This window comes from Dasypus novemcinctus, chromosome 1 (genome assembly GCF_030445035.2).
Source record: "Dasypus novemcinctus isolate mDasNov1 chromosome 1, mDasNov1.1.hap2, whole genome shotgun sequence".
Taxonomy (NCBI): Eukaryota; Metazoa; Chordata; class Mammalia; order Cingulata; family Dasypodidae; genus Dasypus; species Dasypus novemcinctus.
In genome coordinates this window covers 43755659-43777468 of record NC_080673.1, presented here as the reverse complement: position 1 = coordinate 43777468, position 21810 = coordinate 43755659, and the positions used below count along the sequence as shown (strand labels likewise).

General features: G+C 36.2%; 1 protein-coding gene across 1 annotated transcript in view; it reads right to left on the bottom strand.

Moving 5' to 3' along the window:
- Window positions 1-20661, bottom strand: part of IQCM (IQ motif containing M) — a 470255-nt gene extending 449594 nt beyond the window's left edge. Inside the window, exons 1-3 of the mRNA XM_004479990.3 lie at window positions 20578-20661; window positions 12981-13063; window positions 10989-11256 (exon numbers count right to left, since the gene is read on the bottom strand). Coding sequence (XP_004480047.2) covers window positions 10989-11256; window positions 12981-13063; window positions 20578-20614 — 388 coding nt within the window. The 5' untranslated portion in view covers window positions 20615-20661. The remainder of the gene's footprint in view (window positions 1-10988; window positions 11257-12980; window positions 13064-20577) is intronic.
- Between the last annotated feature and the right edge of the window lie 1149 nt (window positions 20662-21810).

Below are 21810 nucleotides of genomic sequence, written 5' to 3'. Positions count from 1 at the left end.
TGCTGGTGTTAAATTGTGTAATTATGTAAAGTGGTAAAATTTGGTTGAGCAGGACTCTCCCTTGCCATTAGCAAAGGAGTGAAATGATTGTAGTTTATAAAGCAAAACCACACATGCTCTGCTGTCTTGCCTCTCTGGGTCCACCCCATTTGCTGGAGCTTGGGGGTTGTCCGTGTCCACACACACACCCAAGTTTATTCAAATTGGCCCCAGTCAGGATGGCTGATGAAACCAGTAATTTAAATCATAGCCCTGCCCAGGAAAGCACCAAGCCTAGAAAGTTCTTTTCAGGCCATTTTAGTAGCCTGAACTCGCCACCATTACCATCCCCCCTCCTCCCTTTAGTAGGATGCATAGCAAAAGAGGAGAGCTGGGAAAGAGGGGAGGTGAAAGGGAACCAAACAGGATCAGGATAAATACAATAAAAATTCCTTCCCTAGGGCCAAAAATATATTTGCATATGGTAAAGTATTTTTGTCTAAAAAAGGAAGGCTATTGCCTGAAACAAACTTCTCAGTTTAAACTCAGTTGTGCCTATGAAAGGAGTAAATGGTAATCAAAATAAAACCTCATGTGCCATCAATTAGGGCCAGGGAGTTCCTTAAAATGCTAAAGATATGGATTTCTTCTGTTTTGATCTGTGCTTAACTTTGTGTTCAACTTTAAAATCTGCATTTAGTTTTTGTCAGTTTGCTTGTGCCCGAGAAATCATGGGAAAAAGTAACTCAAAAATAAATCTTTGCATGCCAATGCTGTCTTACTGGTAAATTAATTGCGTAGCTCACAGATAAAATTTGTTCAGTTACTAAAAAAACAAGGAAGCTTCACAGGGTTGTTACTAATAAGGTTCTTGTAACTTAATTAATAAAGGTATCCAACTCATCTTAAAGTAAAAACATACTAAAAACTGTGACTAAGAATTAAAATCATTGTATAAGTACCTTTATATATATACATAAATTTATAACTAAAGCTATTACAATGGAGTAAATGTGGCCTGGATTTCAGCTATTGTAATAGTGAGACTGAATTAATTTGCCTCTATTTATGGCTACTTCAGGTTTATCTAGTGCTTACTGTTATGGTGGTAGTTATTACTTAAACTTATCCTATAATTATTTTATAAATAATTTCACACCTGGTCTTCAACTATTGTGATGGTAATTATAAACTGCACTTGCATTTGCCTTAGCTTACGGTTCCACCCCTTAACAATTCAACTTAATAATTAAACTTTAAAAACTTATAGTTAAATTAAAAAGAAAGGGGTTTATGCATATCACTTTTATGCCATTCTAAATATTTTTGGTCTTCTCATTTCCTCTTTACCCTTTTAAAGGAAAAGCTGTCTTCTTCCTTGACTTTTAAAATAATATAAATTAATTCTAATTGGCCATTTCCACCAGGAATCAAAATTAACTGTTACCAGGTTTTCCAAGAGTAGGCAATACATTTCCCAGTGTACCAAGCCTTCCTAAGCAACCCCCCCATTGTTCAGACTGTCTCAAAAAGGAAAAAAAAATGAGTAAAAGCTACCCGGTTTCTTTCTAGTCTAAACAGAAGCCCATATGCTTGCCAGATTCCCTCCAAACAGCAATATAATCAGGAAAGCCTGTAAGGGAAGTATACTTTGAATTAACCAGCAAAGAAAAGGGTTTTAAATAACTAAATGGTGTTTCTGTATCAAACTATTCATATTTGCTCAAATTATTAAACTTAAATATGCAATTACATAAGTAATATATATTCCTAAAACCCAAATTAAACTACACGGTATAAAAGGTCATGTAAAAATCTAAATATAAAAACTGTTGAAAAAGCTATAAAATCCTTATAAAGTTATAATTAAAACAGGTTAAATAACTGCTTTATATTCCAGAGCCTTAAAATTAATACGCTTTTAAAATTATTCACAGTTTTAAAATGATCAAAAACAAAGGTTTTAAACCTCTGTAAAAAAAGAATCTTTGTTTAATCAATAACAATTTCAACTTGTTTAGCTTAAGTATTATCTCTTTAGTTTATAAAATACCAGGTTAATAAGTTAACATTATATATGTTAAATCTTTAAAATAATAAAAACTCTAAGCTCATGTTTAATGAGATAAAGTTAAATATAGAGCTGCCCTCTCTTAAATGCATATGGTAAATTCCATTGGTTGCTAACTGTAATCTAAAGTAAATTTGCCAGTCTGTAATTGTAATCAATTGTAAAAAGTTTATAAAAGCACCTTCCAAACTGAAGCATTTAAATGGTTCTACTTCTAAAACGTTAACTAAAAACCTGGATTAATATTAATAGCAAAAAATAACTTCATAGCAATGAAACCTGTCTAAAGGTCACCACAAGATGCATATTTAAGTAACTGTAATAAAAATTTACCTTAATTCCATTAGGAATCTTCCATTTTCATTTTAACAATGAAAAATAGTTTTTCCTCTACTACTAAAGTAAAATCATAGTAAAAAATATAAAAATAAGCAAAGTCATTTGATATGTAACATATTGCATTGAAAATGTTTAAAGATGTATAAAAATCAAGGGATAAACTTCAAATTGTCAAACTCTCTTGTACATTGAAACCAGACTTGAATACATTGCAGGTTGCCTCTCCATATGAATTATTGGCTAATTTAGTCACTAATTTTTAAAACAATAAAATATCTACTACCTTTCTGGTCATGCTCCTGAAGTGGATGGAAACTACTTAGCAGTTTAAAGCTCCTGCAGCAGCCAATAGTGGCTAAGAACAGCCAAATGTACAATGAATATCTTCAAACTGGCACTGTTTCATAGTGCCAGAGAGTGCTATGTACCAGGCTGGTAAAATCTACTCCCTAATTTCTCTCTAGGATCAATGATACTGCAGCTTCTGTGGAGCAATAAATACCAGAATACTATAAGTAGAACTTAAACACAATTTGCATTATGGCTTGTTCCCATGGAGAGATAATATGTAAAGTATTACAAACCTGAAACTTAAAACTATTAATTGCAACTCAGAATCCTTATGCATTAAGTAATGCATTAATTAATATTAAGAGCTATACCTTTATCCTATTCTAAATATATGCCTAAAAATTATATTATCTTTTCTATTCTAAATCATGTACAAAAGTACATTAGACATGTTAAATTCCTGGTAAACTTCATTTTCTAAATAGTTAATAAACATGTCTATAAAATAAAATAGCCATCTTAGCTAAAAACAATGGGGCCACCAGTGGCTTACAGGTAAACAGTTAATTAATAGCACGCTCAGCCACCCTACTACTCTACTGTACTCTACTGTGTAGCAAAACGAGGCTTGCTTACTAGCAGTGGGTTACCGATTAAACAGTCAATATTATAGAAATTATTCAATTAAAACAAAAATGTAAAAAACTTTATCCTGTAGTTCTGATCACTCCCACAGCTAAAAGAATTTCCAACTTGGTGTACTAATCCTGAATAAAACCAACTGCCAAAGAAAGTGTCAGTTCACCAGAAATACTTGATGAAGAACATGAGTGTCAATCATTAAACAACTTGAAATGCACCTTCAAAACAAAGCTAAGTACCTAATACTGCTATCTATTACAATATCTCTGCGAACATAAAATAACTTTATATATATATATATATTTTATATATATACTATTTCCCACCAACTTTTTAAAAAGTGCCATCTTTGTAGGCACCTATCTCTGTAATCCAGTATCCTCTTTTAACAAACAGATATTCCAAAATTCTAATTAAACTTCTTTCTTTCAGAATGGACATCTCATTAGCCATATGAAAATTTCATCCAACTTCATACAGAATGCCAGACCATCTTCCTCCAGTCAAAATAAATACCAAAGTTTTTACACCTTGTTAAGGACTACAACTCATGGCCAGCAGGAAGTCATTACAGAAAAGAGGTCATCTCCCTTCAGCAGCCCTTTAAGATTAAAGGTGTAAACTCTCTAAGGGTAAAATAAAAGCACCAGTAACCCCCAGGATGGCTGCTATGGGGGCCCCACCCCCAGAATTCTGCTGTCCAGGACAGAACTTCTTCTGAAAATAGGATAAGCCCTGGATATTACCCAGGAACTTTGTCTTTAGGCCCTCATTGGGAAATTGATAAGTGGGGTAATCAATCAAAACAACAAACAGCCACCCACCTCAAGACTCCAATGATAATTATGCCAAAGCTTAGCAAGTTAAGCTGGCATAAAGAGGGGGAATGACATAGGCTATGGGTGGGAGCTGTTCGTCTCTTCATAGATAACCTGAGCTGTGTGTGTCGGATGGTGAGAGTTGCAGCCCTGCCCTTGGTAACCATGCCAACAACTCCAGTCCCAGAAAAACACTTAAGCAATGTAAACTCTATAAACTTTAAATATTCAGGAAGGATGCAAACCAAATGTATTAAAAGCTTACAGAGAATGCTAAAAGCTTACCTAGAATGTGGGGGATCTGTGTTAATTCAAACTTACTGAGCGCTGAAACAAAGGACCATTTAACTAAGACTCAAAAGTCTTATTTGGGACTTGGGTTTTGGATGAGACGCTCCCAAACCCAGCCAGTCATAAATAAATTCTTTTTTTCCTTCCCAAAATTATTACTGGCCTCTCCACATGCAATAATTGAACCTCTCTCAATGTCTACAACACTTTGGAACTTCTGAGAAGCTGTAGTTTGTTTCTGAGATCCTTGTGCTCAGGGAAAGAAAAAATGAAACATTTACCAATCAGCTTTCATTTCCTTTCTGGGTTGCTCATGTATCCAGGCTGAGACCTGGCCTGGAGGCATCACAATACAAGAAGGATTCAGGGAAGCCTGGAGCAGGAATCAGTCACACACTAGTAGGTGGAATAAGAGGTGAGACTGAGAGGATTTCAAGTGGTAACTCAACCATGTTTGACAGGATGACCTACTTGCAGTGGTGTGCTGAAGCTAGCTCATACCTGTTCAGGAAAGTCAGCATCTCTTCCCCACCCTACAGTGAATGATGATGAAATTGACCACCTTACAGATTTTATACCATGGAAATTAGCCAACACTACAAACAGGGCTTCTTCCCTCCCAGCACCTGAGCGAATAGTTAAACTATATTAGCATGCCCCTGCCTCCCAGGCCATTTCTTTCAGATAGCCTAGACTCATCCCTCTCCAGCTCATTCAGAACTGCAGCCTATCAGCCCTTTTCTCACTTCTTTGAAAGCAGTTCTATGCTTATCCCACATTGGGCCATTGCAGATGGTTTTCTCATCAACTGGAATTCCCTATTCTAAATAATTTCTACTCATCATCTGTCATCCCTCAATTCAAGAATCACTTCCTCTAGGAGACCTCTCCTGATCTCCAGTCCAGTTCCAACTTCTTTTTTATCTACTCTCAAGGAAGCTCGTTCTTTTCCTTTCCTCAATCTGTAGTTACATGATTATTTAATTGATACTTGTTTCTCCAGGTAGATGACAGATTCCATTTGGGCACAAGTCATATCCCATTTTTCCTCACTTTTCTATCCTCTGCACTAAGTTTAGTACACTTACTGAAGGAATGAACAAAGGTTTTTTTTTTCTCTCTCATCACGTACTAAAAGCACTATTACTAAGTCCTCATGAGTGAAATTGCAATTGTTTTTAGAACATTGAAAAATAGTCTTCATACTTGAAAATGAGGGGAGCCACACTGGGAAGAGAGCACAAGGCCTTTTTATGGGCCAGGCCTGGAAGTGCTATCATCAGTTCTAACCATAATCCATTCCATAAGCAGGAGTGCCACGGCACTGGGAGCCCCTATTTGCCAGGAGATCACTGCCCGAGGTCAAACAGCGCCCCTCTGAGGCAGAAGGATTGTCACTGTATGCTGCTTCTGTTATTTCTAGCAATGATTTTTCTAACAATAAAATATCATTAGAATGTATCCTTTTACAAATATTTTACTGTTCTAAAATTTTACTTCTCAAACTCTGGGAACACAATTTTAAAAACACAAAACAAAACAAAAAAATATATCATCTCCTGACGTTCTCAGCTTTCCAGGCCTTTTATATAGAAATCCTGTGAGATCTGAAATTTGCAACTCTGTGAGCTAGGAAGATAGGTGTTATTTTCTTGATTTTACAAAAGACAGAACCGGGGCTCAAAGATATTACGAGACTTTCTCAAGGTCCACTTATAAATTGCAGAGCTTGTAATTAAGCACTTTTAATTGTTTTGGAGTCCTTCCCATGGTTTATAACATGATTTATAACAATATATTATATATATATATTTGAGTTATTTTCTCCTATGTTCATCTAGCTCCCAGCATTATTGATTACATGTCTATCAAGTTAATTTTATTGGTTAGGATATGTACTGTGTAAGCATCAAATCCCAAGTCTCAGTGGCTCAGCTTACTTCTAGTTCACAGTCCAAAAAAGGTGTGGGAGTGAGAGAGTGGGCTGCCACAAGCAGGCTCCTTCCCTCTAGTGGCCCCACCATCTTCTGAATTTCAGAGCCCTCCCCTGGATCCTCCATATCCACGGAGAGACAGCAGAAGAGAGAGATCATGCAGAAGAGCAAGGAGATTTTTATGGGCCATCCTAGAACTACTGAGCATCACTTCCACCAATAATTTATTGAGCCACATTGCCCCACCTAACTGGAACAGACATGAGAAATACATTTTAGTCAAGTGCCCAGAAAGAAAAGGAGATACAACTGGTGAGTGTCTAGCCAGTCTCGGCAACAGTCTGCCCTTTTTGACAATGCATATCCACTCATTCTTATTCCCTGACAGAACAAATTCTGTTTCTCCTTTAAAGAAACAACCCGAAGTTCCCCCAGGCACTGCATACAGCTCAGAGTGGAGGTAGAGTCAAGTCTTCTCCATCAAGTCCAGATCTGACACCTTGTGGTCCAGTAACATATGAACCAAATATAAAGGTAATCTCCACCTCCCCACAAAAGCCCACAAAACACACCATAGGATGACCTCAGTAGAAACCCATTAGTGAGAGGGAAGAAAAGAAGACACAGTACAGTCACTAATCCAAAGGAGCTCAAGAAACCTGCTGCTGAGTCACTAAGAAGGTCTCATAACATAAAGGAGGGGGAGTTCCTTGTTTAGACAATGATTCTGCTCTGGAAAGCACCCCCTTGTTCACCGCTCTTGGCAACTCTTAGTGAGTGCACTCTCTGGGAATTTTTTTTCCTGCTCCTTGGCCACATCTTGCTAGTATCCTCCTTGGCAGTTATATAGCTTTTATAGCCCACTTCCTGATGAAGCCAGGTTATGTCACACTGAACACTCAAAGACTCTTTTTTAAGAAAAAACAATCAATCAAGGTTCCTGCTTTCTTTGGTAATGAAATTCTCTTTAAATTTTTAAAAATCTATTTGTTTCTAATTATATGCCAATAACAACATTCAAAATTCTTTTTTATACATATTCTAAAATCCACTCTATTTCTTTGCTTACTTATCTATTCCCTTAGTCTCTAATTTAATGGTGGCTGCCTTGAGGTTACCTAAGATAATGAGCTGGATGGGAAAGCCAGATCCTTTATCTGATTTTTGCTGAGAGACCAAGCTATAATGGACATTTGCTCAAAACCAAAGGTCCAAAGAGCAGGTCTCTCTTTATTCCCTTTCATTTCTGCTTGAAACCAGCCAATACTTAGTTCATCTCTTTCTTATAATAAATTCCTAGAGGCAGTCAAAAACAATCAACAGATTTTAATGCATTGCCATAACTTCTTCACCTGGAGCTACAAAGCTCAGGGAGTACATGGACTAAATTCTAACTTTTTGCTGGTGGAAGTTTCTCCACTGCATAAGATGCATCTCTAATACTTTACTGGCTATATCTGTTTTCATGCTGCCACTTAGTGCAAACCACAAAAACCAATGCCACTGCCCTACGCTATGCCATACATTCTACTAGAGTATTGATGAAGGCTAGATGATTCTACCTCCTAATATCTTTAAAGTCTCTCTGCTCAAACACTGCCCCCAGTTTCACTGCCCTTCTCATAGGAATTACTGTCTCCAGCCTGGCCTTTATGCCTTAAAAATTTATCATACCTCCATCTCTACTGCCAGAGTAAATGTTACAGCATGGAAATGTGACTTCTTACAGCTCTTCTTTAAAACATTTGGGTGGTTTCTATAACTTTTAGGTTAAGTCAGTGTTTTTCAAAACCTTGTCTTTTATCACTTATCATTCTTCAATCCCTAGGTCTTAACCATATAAAACCATTCAATTCCCCAAATCAACCATGATCATTTTCTCAGATGTCCATTACCAGGAGATGCTAGGCCATCTAACTAGGTAGGATTTTCCTTCTTTCTTAAATGAGCTCTTATTTATCCTTCAAGATTTACTGAAAACTTTTATCTCCTGAAATCTATCCCTGATTCCTCAAGTCTGGATTAAGTATCCTTTCTATTGATTTCATAGCAGTAGAGCTTGCTTCTGTTGCAATACCAATTACACTATATTATAATTATCTGTTTATTTATCCTCTTTTTCCCCAGTACAGATACTTACCAAATTTGAACTTTGGAGAGCAAGTAGCATCTCTTGTCTCAATATACCTCATGTAATAAATAAATTTTGGTTGAATATATGCATGAACCACCACAATTCTGGTATGGCAATGACTTCCAAACATCTCCTCCAATCTTAACCTACTTATCTCTTACAGCTAAATCTCCATTTCCAACTCCATAATGGTTATCTATGTCTAGATAACTGCTATGCATGTCTACTCAGCAGATCTAAAACTGAGTTATCTTTCCCTATTCCTTTCCCTACCTGCCCAAATTTGCTTCTCCCCCTGAATTCCTTTCTAAACAAAATGATGTCTGCCCAGTTTCCCAGTCTAGAAATCTTAATATTTTTCTTAACAACTTCATTTTCATAATTCTATATAATCAGTTATTTTTCCAAAGCCTATTAAAAAATTCCCTGAATCTGGATTTACCAAAATATGTTAAAAGAAGAACTAGGGGAGCAGGTGTTGTCAAGCAGTTAAGTGCCTGCCTCCCACATGGGAGGTCCCAGGTTTGGTTCCTGGTGCCGCTAAAGAAATAAACACACAAACAATGAGCAGGCAATGAGCAAAAACAATGAGCAAACAGATGAGGGAGCCATCTTGGGGAGGTAGGAAGGAGAATTAGTCTTAAGACATTATTGGCATAATGTGAGAAAATGGAGGTTCTTTGGTCAAATATTAACTATTAAATGGTAAACAGATTTCTACTGTATTTCTCAGAACTTTTAATACCCTACTGCATAATACAAATCTCCAAGAAGAGAATATTTTATGCATTTTCTTTCTAACTTATCTGACTAAAGAACCCATTCATCAGGGTAAATCATGCAGGGCTAGTTTTCTGAAAACTACACTTTGAGGACTGGTGTTTAACCTTCCTCCTTCATACCTCATGCTTCACTACTGCCCTAATTCAGGCCCATGCCATCTCTTACCTGGGTCATCTCTGTCCTGGACAACCTCCCCACTTATCACTCTGCCCTCACAGTCTCTGTTGCCAGATCTATTTTTCTAACAAAAAGATCTGGCTATGCCTTGCACTTCTTTAAAAGCACCATTGGCTTTCTATTATAAATAGGCTCAAACTCTAGGTCTGCTACAGTATTCCTTTCAAAATCTAGTCCCACCCATCCTCCCTACTTCATTTCCTACCACTTCTTTCCTTGTCTTAATGAAAATATATCATACTTTTTGTCCTTAAGAGATTTAACACACTTTGCTCCCACTGCTCAAAATTGTTCCTTTGTTTTCATCCTATTTCTAACAAATATCTCCCTGATATTCATTTATAACGAGATCTCTTCTGAGAAATATTCATTCTGGCATTTGGTTAGTGTGATGGTTTAGAGCTCTGTACCCCAGAAAAACATATTCTTAAATGTAATCCATTCTTGTGGGTGTGAATCCCTTGTTAAGTAGGATCTTTTGATGAAGCACCAAGTGTGGCCCAGCTGAATCAGGATGAGTCTTAAACCTATTACTAAAGGCCTGATAGGGAAGGTCACAGAGAGATAGAAAGCCAAAGGGAGCAGCCAGAAATTGAATGCCAACAGAACCCAAAAATCATCACCATGATGTTACCTTGATTTAGAACTTCTCCTAGCCTCAAAACCATGAGCCGATAAATTCCCATTGTTTGGCTAACCCACTGCATGGTATTTGTTTTAGCAAAAAGGAAACTAAAACAGTCAGTTGCTCCTCAATGCCATAATGCTTTGCACTGACCTCTGGAAGAGCAATTTTCACTTTATATGATAAGAAATTACCTGGGTGTTTATCTCCACCTTTCCTTCTTTGTTTACCAGCCTCTAACAAAGCACCTGACAGAGCAGGCACTCATTGTTGGATAAAATATTCAAATGAATGAACAAATGAGTAAAGATCTTCAGAAACAACATAAGAGGGAAAAACTAAGATGGGGGTGTAGAAAAAACCAAGAAGGCTATAACTAGAAATGCATTTTAAGAGGCCATTTATTCCAACCATTAGTCACTTTGCTTAAATAAACCTCCAGTTTTCATCATACCAAGTTCCTGATAGAGACCAAACCTTAACTACAATTTATCTTAAGTGAAAACCCTATAGCTCTCAAAAATGTTTTGAGGGTTTTGTGGAAACTCAAAAATAGTTTGCCCTTCCCTGTTCAACAGTAGGATTCAGGGCTATAAAATACTGGCTACTGTGGTGGCAATGAAATAAGCAGTCTATGAGGACTCATACTATAAAGAAATATCATTCTTTTGGGAGATGCAGCTAACCAATTTTGTTCCCCCAAATTCCTTTTTCCCATGGATGCTTTCTTCTCAATTTCTGGTGGCCACCAGGTGTTAGCAGCTCTATTAATCATGTCTCTCTACCTTCCATTACTAAACTTTCAAAATTTCAGGGTGTTGTCTTAAGGAAATTTCATTACAAGCACAGCAGAAGTAAACAATTTTGCCTGTTGGTTTGCTGAATTTCTTTACCAAAAACTTACCTTTTGCAATCAGATCTCTAGATTCCTTGCATTTTTCTTTTACATTAAACAAACGCGGCTCCTTGAAAGCAGCTTTTTGTGATGGCTCCTCAAAAGTTTTACTTTTGAAAAGATCCTTTGGAAAATAAGTATTTTTGTGTGGTGACTGGCATTTTTGGACCACATCAAGTGCTTCCTTTTTTTTAATCTCCAAAGGTATATATTTACCAGATTTCCTTTTTTGGTGTTTATTTCTAAAAACATTAACAGAAGTACCTTGAAATTTATACTGTGAATAAAACAAAAATAAATTTTAATAAAATTGTATATCTAGTAAATAAACTTTACAAGATGCTTTACTGTATAAGACATTGGCTATAAACAACACGACAGTAATCAAATAAATCAGATGTTACCCTGTGTAATTCCCAAAAGATCCCTTACACGCATGAAGGTTACATTCCACTTCAAAAAAATATGTAAGCTTTAAAAGCACAATTTACTCTTCAAATTGATGTTTTTAAATATACCTTTAAAGACCATTTGAAAATAGGAATTTTCTTACTAACATATTAGAATTCAGTTTTCAACCATCTATGAATTTTCAAATGTCTATAAAATATTAATACCCCAAACCTTTCTGTGAAGTAGAAACAACTGAGCTTACGTGGAATAGGCTGTTAAGTAAAACACATTAATAACAGGATTTGTATTTCAGATCTCTTCAATCATCTATTGCTTCTTAATTTTGACCACCTTGAACAACAGAAAAATAATACAGCTACATGTCTTTGATAGAGTATTACCCAAATAACTGTACTTGTTCATCTCATTCTACCGCACTTAGAGAGAGCTATAGCCAAAAAAACAAACAAACAAAACCCTTAGTCAAATTCAAATTGATGTCAATTCAAGATGCCAAACAAGGAGGGTTTGGTATGCTAGTTTTAGGCTTTGGTTTGCACATGTAACCAAAAATGGAATATTATGCTGTTATTATTAAACTTCTAAAACAGGCCAAGGCATATCTGTCTAACTCTGAAGACTGTGAAGTTTTCATGCTGTATGCCTGTTAGTGAAATCAAAATAATTTAAAATTATTTTTAAATTGGGTAGGGGATAGACTTTTAAAATGCTAACCTTAGGGCAAGTTTCAGCTTAGAGGACCATTCAATTAAAAAAATACTGTAAGTAAAAATTACAACTCCCTATCCCCCATAATATGCATTGAAAAAATATTTTAAATCCCTGTTTAAAAGTCTGTAAAAAATACACACACATACACACACACACACACACACACACATATACATATACATATATCCAATAGGGGAATAGAATAGTGTGGCACACAGTAAACCATCCTGAGATACCTTCTATCCCCTGTTTCCCAAAGATCCATTTGTAACAATAGTTGCTCCTCCCCAAACATTTCCTCCATCATTTCCGTAGAGACCCTTCTCCAAAATTTCACGCTGTGTTGACTCTCTTCTCTTTGCCTTTCTCTTTGCCTTTCGCCTTTTCCACTCACTTTCCAAATCAATACCATTCAGCAAATATTTATTGAGCCAGGCACAGTGCTCCTTGCTGGAGATGCAACATTTGAAAAAGACAGCCTCTGCCCTCAAGGAGTTATCAGACCAGTAAACAGTTCTAATGCAAAGTGACATGGGAGGAGATACGGGAAAGCAATGTCAGGCTAGGGACAGAGAAGACATACATCTAATAGTGTATTTTCTAGTAATGGGATATTTACTTGAGATTAGAATATATAAATTGAAGTATACATAAAGTTTATAAATGTGTAAATAATTTTTATAACTGAAAATTCTTATTTTTAAATGAATTCTCAAATCAATTTTTATAGTTATTGAGGATTACATCTTCTATTCTATTCTGTTCAGAACCTGTCACATATTAGGGTTCATGAAATCTTTTGGAATAATCATTGCAGTGTACAACAAGTTATTAGATCCTAAAAACCATAATGTTAGATAAATGCAAAGCATTAACCTCATTTATTTTCTCATAATGTTGGGCAATGAGAGTTTTTGCTTCTTGGAAGAAGTTTTGCCTGATGATCTCTAATGTAGAACCTAAAAGAGAAACAGAGAGAAAATTTTGTTTTTTTAATGTAATGGTTAATGTAGTTTCCTCAATCAAAAATGTTGAAAAGTATGAAGTTAAAATTGTTGGGCAGTTATGACTCTTACAAGACTTTATAAATATTTAAGTGGATAAAAAAAAATAGTGTAATGCTCCTGAAAGTAAAATTTTACTTTTTAACAAGAAAAGTCAGATTATCATAGCCTGAGTGCTAAGATAGGTTATCCTAAATTGGTAAAAAAAAAAAAAAAATTATCAAATAAAACACACAAAATTGAAATCCCCTCCAGTTCTGAAAGTTCATTGAATGTTACCATACAGAAAAAAAATCACATAATATTTTGGGCACAAAAGTTACTAACAAGCCTACCTGTGTTCTTTAATGTATACCTGGTAAATAAGACATACAGCTACACATTTCTTCAAGAACGTTTACCTTCAATTTTCCAAGAAAATTATAACTGCAAACTAAATTCTCTTGATAGGTTTACTAAGTAGGAATAACACTGAAATAAAAAAATGAAACTCCTAAAAATGAATAGCATTATTATAATTACCTCATTTATATTTTCCCTAAAATTCCTATTTTTTAACTAGAGCTATGTATAGAATTCTATAGCATGTATATAAATACCTTATCATTCTCATTTATTTTCACCTAAGATTTCCTCTTTATATATTTCCTTTATTTTTTTGCTGATTCTGACATTGGGCATTTCTCAGCTTCTTCCAGTTAACCTGGGCTCAGTAAAGATTTAAAATATTATCCTATCCAAATCAGCTTTTAAGTCTGACCAGTAGGTTTCCATTTCTATAACTCTATTTCCTTTAGTACTCTTAGGATCAGTGCTTTATTTTTCTTCTTTTCACTGGCTCAGATTTTGAGCCGTTAAAAACTCTGTCTTCATGCAAACCAAAGCCATAATGAGATACCACCACACATCCACCAGAATGGCTAAAATTAAAAAGGCCGATAACACTAAAAGTTAGAAAGATGTGGAGCTACTAGAACCCTCACAGGTTATTGTTGGAAATATAAACTAGAAGAATCCATTTGGAAAATATATGGCAACTCTTTCTAAAAGTAAATATACGCCTCTTCTATGATCCAGCAAGGTCCTCTTAGGTATTTACCAAAGAGAATGAAAATATGTGTTATGTAAAGACTTGCACAAGAATTTTCATAACAACTTTATTCATAACCGCTCCAAATTGGAAACAACACAGATGTGCATCAACAAGAGAATGGATAAACAAACCTTTGAATACTTATACAATGAAATATACTCAGCAAAAAATAAGAATCAAATCCCAGATACACAATATTAATATTAAAAATATTATGCCAAGTAAAAGATTTACACGCAAAAACGTGCACACTGTATGATTCCACTTACATGACATTCTAGTACAGAAAAAACTAATCCATGGTAGAAAAAAAAGCAGAACAGTATTCTTCTAATGGGGACTGGCATGGATTGACTGAGAAGAGACATGAAGGAAATTTATGGAGTGATGGTAATATACTTTATCTTGACAGGGATTTGGGTTACACAGGCATATGCAATTATCAAAACTCAATGAATATATACCTACGATTTGTGCATCTCACTATATGTGTATTTTATATCAAAAGGAAAAAAACTAAATAAATATTGAATTCTAACTAATGATATGTATGTTGATTAATGGATGAATAAAAGGATGGATAAATATGTGATCAAACAAGTAATTTAAATAGGGTATGCACTTAAAATTCTTTCAAACCTAAAGTATGAATATTTTACAATAAAATAATGGGCATTTCTCTTCATTCCTGCGAAAAATTGCCCCCAATTTTCACCTTGTAGACTCATGGTCCACAGGCAGCTGCTACCTTGAGGCAATGAAGATCAGCACAGCCTGAGAAGAGCCTTGCAATAAAGGAGAGGAACAACTGGATTCTAGCCAACCACAGAAGTGCTAGGTTGGGAGAGGAAGTGTCGACTAAAGTTCCCCATCAAAATCAACACCACTGGAATTGTCCTCTGCAGTTATTCTAGAAATAGCAACACTTCCCCTTGCTCTCTAGCTTCTTCCTTCCTTCCACGCTTACCAAACTCAAATCTCCTCGTCCTGCATTTTGACACTATATCGCCCACATTCAGGATATCTTCATTTCTAATAATATTGACTGATGGATTTTCTTCTTTTAAATAAAATAAATGCCAAGACTTCACGCATATGTTCAAGAAGTGTACACATTCCAGAGCATCAAGTCAAACTTATCCTTGAACATGTGCGTGAAGTCTTGACTTTTCAACTAAAATCTAAACCTACTTCTGTGGCGCCTCTTAACTAGAGCACTTACTTCCTAAAGGTACAGCAAGTGTAGCTTTATAGCTCGTTCCTCATTTTCCGCTTCTCGTGATAATCCGTTCCTCTTTTAATTATCTTCTTCTGACTAATCAAACCTATCTTGTCACTATTTTGCTTCTGTCATACACATGATAAGTAATACAATTTATTAATATTTGAAATAGATAAGTCAACGGCTTTTGTTAAAACTGTAGCTCTGTAAAAACCCTGGCTTCTTTATACCAGATGAGACGGAAGAGATAAGGCAGTCTTCACTGAAAGGCAAAGTTCCTAGACAGAGAGGGCACAGATAACTTCTAAAGTCACCCAGCTGTCCTGTGAGGCCCTGGCAGCTTTTCCCACATATCTGCCTTTACATCCTATTAAGACTGGAGACCTCTCTGAGACTGGCATGGCCCTCTTTGGTGAAACACTCGCATTTCACTAGAGACACTTTCACCTCAAGCTGGTGTCCTGTGCCTTTGTTGTCTTTTAATGGCTGATGCAGCTGTTCTGATTTCCCCCCTTAACTGAAAATTAGCCATTGGCAGAGGAGTTAAATTCTCATGTGCCATCTTCTTCCCATCTGGGCTTTTTGTTGATCAATAAGTGTGTCTGGTTTTCCCTGCTCCCAACTGCTATTGATCTACTGTACACTCGGGCAACCCAATAGCTTCTTTGGGGCCAGCAAAGAAGCTCCAACTCATCAAGGCCCTGCCACAGCATGCCCAGTCAGGCCATGAGGTTCCTGAACAGACAGGGCCTAGTGTCTTCATAAAGGAACAGAAAACAGCAGCTGTAGGCAACATACAGCCAATTTCATCTGGACCCCGAAACATCCAGGCTGCCTTCAAGCTGGCAGACCTAGGCGTTCATCGTGAATGGTGCTCAGGCAGCTGTTCTGATTTTCTCCATAACTAAAAAGTCGCTTGTCAACAAAAGAGTTAAATTCTCAAGGTAGCAAAAGGTAACTCAGATCACAACGCCTCACAAAAGGCAAAGGAGAGTCTGCTCTTTATTTTTGGAATTTCCAAGGATATGAACAAGTTCAATGGATGAGTCTAAAGATTACAACACATTAAACAAGTTGCATATTAAGGATCCATACAGTTAATTATCTCTGAGGCTTCTGTTTCTTTGCTAACAAGGGGATAACTAATAAGCATGCAGCTTTTAATACTTTCAAGTGTACAATATAACTTTAGCAATTAAGAGGGAATTGCTAATGGCTATTCCTTCTTTTTAAAAAGCGTATAATTAGGACTTTATTTGCAAATACATATCCATAGCATATAGAATGACTTCAAAGAGTTCTCATTCCCAATTCATAATATTTTAGAATTGAATTCCAAAACTTGCTTATGAATCTTACTTCATCCCCTTACCTTTAGTTTTCTCATTTGCAAAATGAGGATAATAATAACATTCCTCACACAGAGTTATTGTGAAGATTAACTTAGATATTGTTACAAAGTACTTAGCACAGTCTGGCACATAATAAGCTTTCAATAAATGTGAGCAATTATTATTACTGTTATTATTGTATTACTATAATTTTGCTAAACTTTTCCCCCACCATGTTTATACAATTAGTTTCATTAGTCAATCCTCATTTCTTCAATAGCACAAAGGTAAAGTTAACTTTCTAAATTAGTTTGAATGAATTAGGTCTTATAATTGTTCTTTTTATCTAAAGTTAATTAATTAATATGTGCACAGATAATAAAATCTCTTCATACTTTGGATTTTTTTTAAGTTATAACTAAATCCCAAACTCACAATAATAAATCATTATAAGCCATAACAATTTTTTTAATGATGAAGTTAATGAAGAGGTTGAAATAGTCATATTAAACTTATCTAAAACATAATGTCTATAAATAGTGACATTTCCATGGCAGCGGGGTGGGGGATGGGGGGGAGGGGCAAGGGGCGGGAATATGAGTACCTGTAATCCCAAAGGTTTTCACTAGCTTAAAATATATTTTTATCTATTTTACCTTTTTAAAAAATCTATCATGCATCATCAGTTTAATGTTATTGCAATTGGTGGTCAAGAAAGCTATGAATTTGTCTTTCTTCTTTCGAGGTTCTACAGAGTTGCTCTAGTAAACCTCTGAAGCCCCTCGGCAGAAGAGGATCTAATTATGGAAAGGATGACAGGGAATGAGCCGTGACAGTCTCTTGACTGCAATGGTGGAGGGAGTCTTTCCTGCATCCAAAAAGACCCAGAGGTTTACAAACAGGTGTTTTTCATAGGCATAACAAAAATACTTGGCCTTACTTGGAGGGTTTGATTTTCCATCCTTTCCCCTAATAGGCTGCATTCTTCAAAGAGAATTCACAAAAATGCCCTTTGGAATATATCCTGAAAATAGACATGGCTAAAGTCTTCCTTAAGTATGTGTAGTTAGAGAAAAAGCTCTTCTGGCCCTGTTGTTGGATTTCATAGGTGTTAAGAAAGCCCCCACCTCAGGTTCAATTCAGTTCAGCATACATTCATTAGGCACCTACTAAGTGCCAGATGTCGTTTTGGTGCTAAATGTGCTGGTGTACAGAGGATACTACTATCCCTGCCTTCCAGATGCTTTAAGAGTGGTGCCAGAAACTTTTGTAAATAAATACCATGCCATCTGCAGCAATAGAAGCAAACATAAACCACCAACACCCCTTACTGCCAGCTCACTAATGTATGAATTTCCTTTCAAAGAAATAAAGCTTTCCAATGCATTATTAGAGATAAGGTTTAAAAGTGAAATATCTCAAGAGAAATAACACCGTAATCAAATCCAGCCTAGGAAAGTGGTTTTAAAATTGTGCTTCATTAATTTCACGTGCCTTGGGGCTCTTCCTTCTTTCAATCAGAGCAACTCAGACCTTATCTCTTCTACATATATTTTTCTCTTTTTTTTGTCTTTTTTTTTAATGTTACATTCAAAAAATATGAGGTCCCCATATACCCCCCCACCCCCCTCACCCCACTCCTCCCCCCATCATCATGAGACATTCATTGCACTTGGTAAATACATCTCTGCGCACTGCTGCACCTCATGGTCAATGGTCCATACCATAGCCCACACTCTCCCACAGTCCACCCAGTAGGCCATGGGAGGACATACAATGTCTGGTAACTGTCCCTGCAGCACCACCCAGGACAACTCCAAGTCTCGAAAATGCCCCCACATCATATCTCTTCCTCCCACTCCCTACCCCCAGCAGCCACCATGGCCACTTTCTCCATACCAATGCCACATTTTCTTTGATTACTAATCACAATAGTTCATGAATAGAATATCAGTAAGTCCACTCTAATCCATCCTGTGGACCTTGGAATGGTTGTGTCCACTCCACATCTATATCAATGTCGTATATCTATGTCGTATGTGTCCATGGATGCTGGATGCAATTCTCCTGCTTTCAGCTCTTTCTAAGGTGTACTTTGAAGAAAAGAATTCCTTGGCTAAAATAGCAAACACCAAGCAAGTAAATACCAAACATGTTTTGAGTGCCGCTGCATGTGTTAAAAGATCTCTTTCTAAAATACAGACCCAGAAGGAGGGAAGAATTAGGAAACCCAAGGAGAAAGGAGAGGTTGAGGAGGGAAGAAGCTAGAACTAAGGTCATTAGTTCTAGGATAAAGAGTTGTAAAGGCAAATCTCTGGAAAGGAAATAGAAACTCTTTGAAAAAAACCTCTAGTAATTTACATTCAAATCCATTACATGTAAGTGAAGAAAGCACATATAATTTCTAATTTCTTTTCAAAAAGAGTTAGAGACACAAGTAAAATCCAAATTTCAAGTGTCTTATGGTTATCTTCTTCTAAAGCACATACTCCACTATCTTTTCTCCCAACACACATTCTGCATTAGGACCCATCTCTTCAGTTCCAAATTAAAGACATTTCATTGAGTTGTCTCACATTGACATACTTTTCCTCACTTCTCACTTTCTTTGTTCGTTGGTCTTCCTTAGCAAAGTATCCTATTCTCTTTGGAACAATAAGTAATTAATAGGTTCCCTACATACCTCAGAGAGACTTTGCAAAGTGTATCAAAAAAGATCTCTCTATATTAAAATTTCTCAGACTGGGGTTAGGTTACTAGGGAGATGTAGGGGAATTCCAAGCTCACAAGCATCAGGATTTCAAATATAATTTAATTATGAACATGACCTGAAGGCAAAATTAAACTAGAGAACATTCCTCCTCCACTTCATGGATCTTCCTCCCTTCGTGCCCTTTCTGTCTTTAAACTGCATTGCATTATTCAAACAGGAAGAGAGTTAAAGGGATCCACTGAGCGCTGCTATTGATAGCCTTGGACAGGTGCCAGCTGCCCTGGCTTATATGCCTGGAGTCAAGAGAGCCAAGGGGAGGTAGCAGAGCCAGAAATCAAGAATCCCAGCCCTCCATGCAGCATGATGTGGTTTTCAGTTGTACTTACTAAGCCTGAGTTTAGGGTTACTTGCAGTGTTGCAAAGTCCAGATCAGCTCTGTCCAACAGAAATGTAACATGAGCCAATATGTAATTTAAAATTTTCTACTAGCAACATTAAAAAAGTGAAAAAGGTAAAATTAATTTTAATAACATATGATTAATTTTATAGAATATTCCATTAAAAATATATCCTGATATTTCAAAATTAATCAATATTTTTAAACAGTTAGTGAGATAGTTTACATTCTTCGTTGTTGTTCTGAATCTTCAAAATCCAATATGTATTTTGCCCTTATACACATCCCCATTCAGATATTAAATTTTCATCAGTTATACTTGATCTGCTAGTTAGATTTCATAAAATGTTCCCTTGAAAATATAGATTCACGTCACCAAGTTACTCCAAATATTCTTAAAAGTTTTCCAATAACCAAGTTATCAGTTTTTAATTTCAAATTAAAATTAACTTAAATCACATATTCAGTTTTTATTTCAAGCACCCAGTAGCCACATGTGGATCATGGATACTGTATTGGACAGTGGTTAATTTTAAAAGTTGCTATAGCTCTTTCAAAATCTGGTCATATTTCAATAGAAGGAATGGGATGATTCTTATCAGGTACATCAATAAGTTTAGTCTTCTAAGAGATCTTAGGTAATAGAAAAGATACATCGAACAGGAGAGAGTCAGGCAATGTATGTCAAGTTGACAGGTAAGCTGAATACTCACAGTTTTCTTTTTTGGTCATAGGCTCCTCAGTATCCATGATGGGCAAATGGGGTGATCTTTTTTTTTCCCCAAAAGCTGGACTCTGGATCCCTAAAATACAATAACATTCAGTAATTCAGTGATGATGATATTTTTAGCTAATTCCTTCACTCACTGATGAAGAAATAGAATGGACAACAATATAATGAATAATTATAACATTATTCCTCTGCTCTAAAACCTTCAATGCCTTCCCCTCCAAAAGATAACAACACTAGTTAGCATTAGGTAGGACCTTATCGTTTATCAAGTATTTCCTTACACGTTACCTAACTTGTTCCAAACAACCTGAAAGGAACTATTGTCCCACATTGAGCAGATGTGGAAACTGGAGTTCAAAGAAGTGAAATTACTTGTCAGCATCAGAAGCTATCTAGTGGCATGTAGGGAGCACGAATCCAGGCCTTGGGCCCAGGTCCCCATCAGGCCCATCTGATGTCTCCCCACCTTCGGGGATCTGCTGCCTGCCACACACCTTCCACACTCCTGCCTGTGCTTAAGTTTAAGCTCATCTTCCCAGAATGCCCTCACGGCTCTCTATCTACTCTACCTATAGCCTTCTCATCCTTAGAGCCTAGGTTCAAGTTTAACCCCCTTCATGACCACCCTGGCCTCCAGTGATCTGCTCCTCTCATAACACAGCAGTTCTGCTGTCTGTGCCTCTCACTTGAAGCTTATATTCTGTATGTTTAAGGAGGTTAAAAAATAGAGAGTATTGTTATATTTGGAAGTCCTATATTCCCATTTAGACCCCAAATGCCTTGAAAAACAAACTACACTTTATACTTTTATACTACTGGGTCATATGACATAAACAGTGATTATGATGTAATTTAAAATAGTGATTTACCTATGAAGTGGTGCCAGAGAACTAAACCTGCATCGAGGGTTATACCAGTGGGCGTAAACTGGGAATGAATATTAGAATCAGGGGAGTTTTTAAAAAGTGTATCAGTCTATGATATTATTTCATATTCTGCAACAAATATTCCACCATGGTGTGGTATGTTGGTAAAGGAGTATTGTATGGGAATTCTACATATGTGCAGGATTGTTTTTTAAGTTCACAACCTCTGTAATAAAAATATATTTTAAAAAAGTAGGATGGGCTGGGAGAAAAATACACTAAATATAAGATATGGACTATAGTTAGTAGTAATATTTTGATGATGCTATTGCATAGTTTGTAACAAA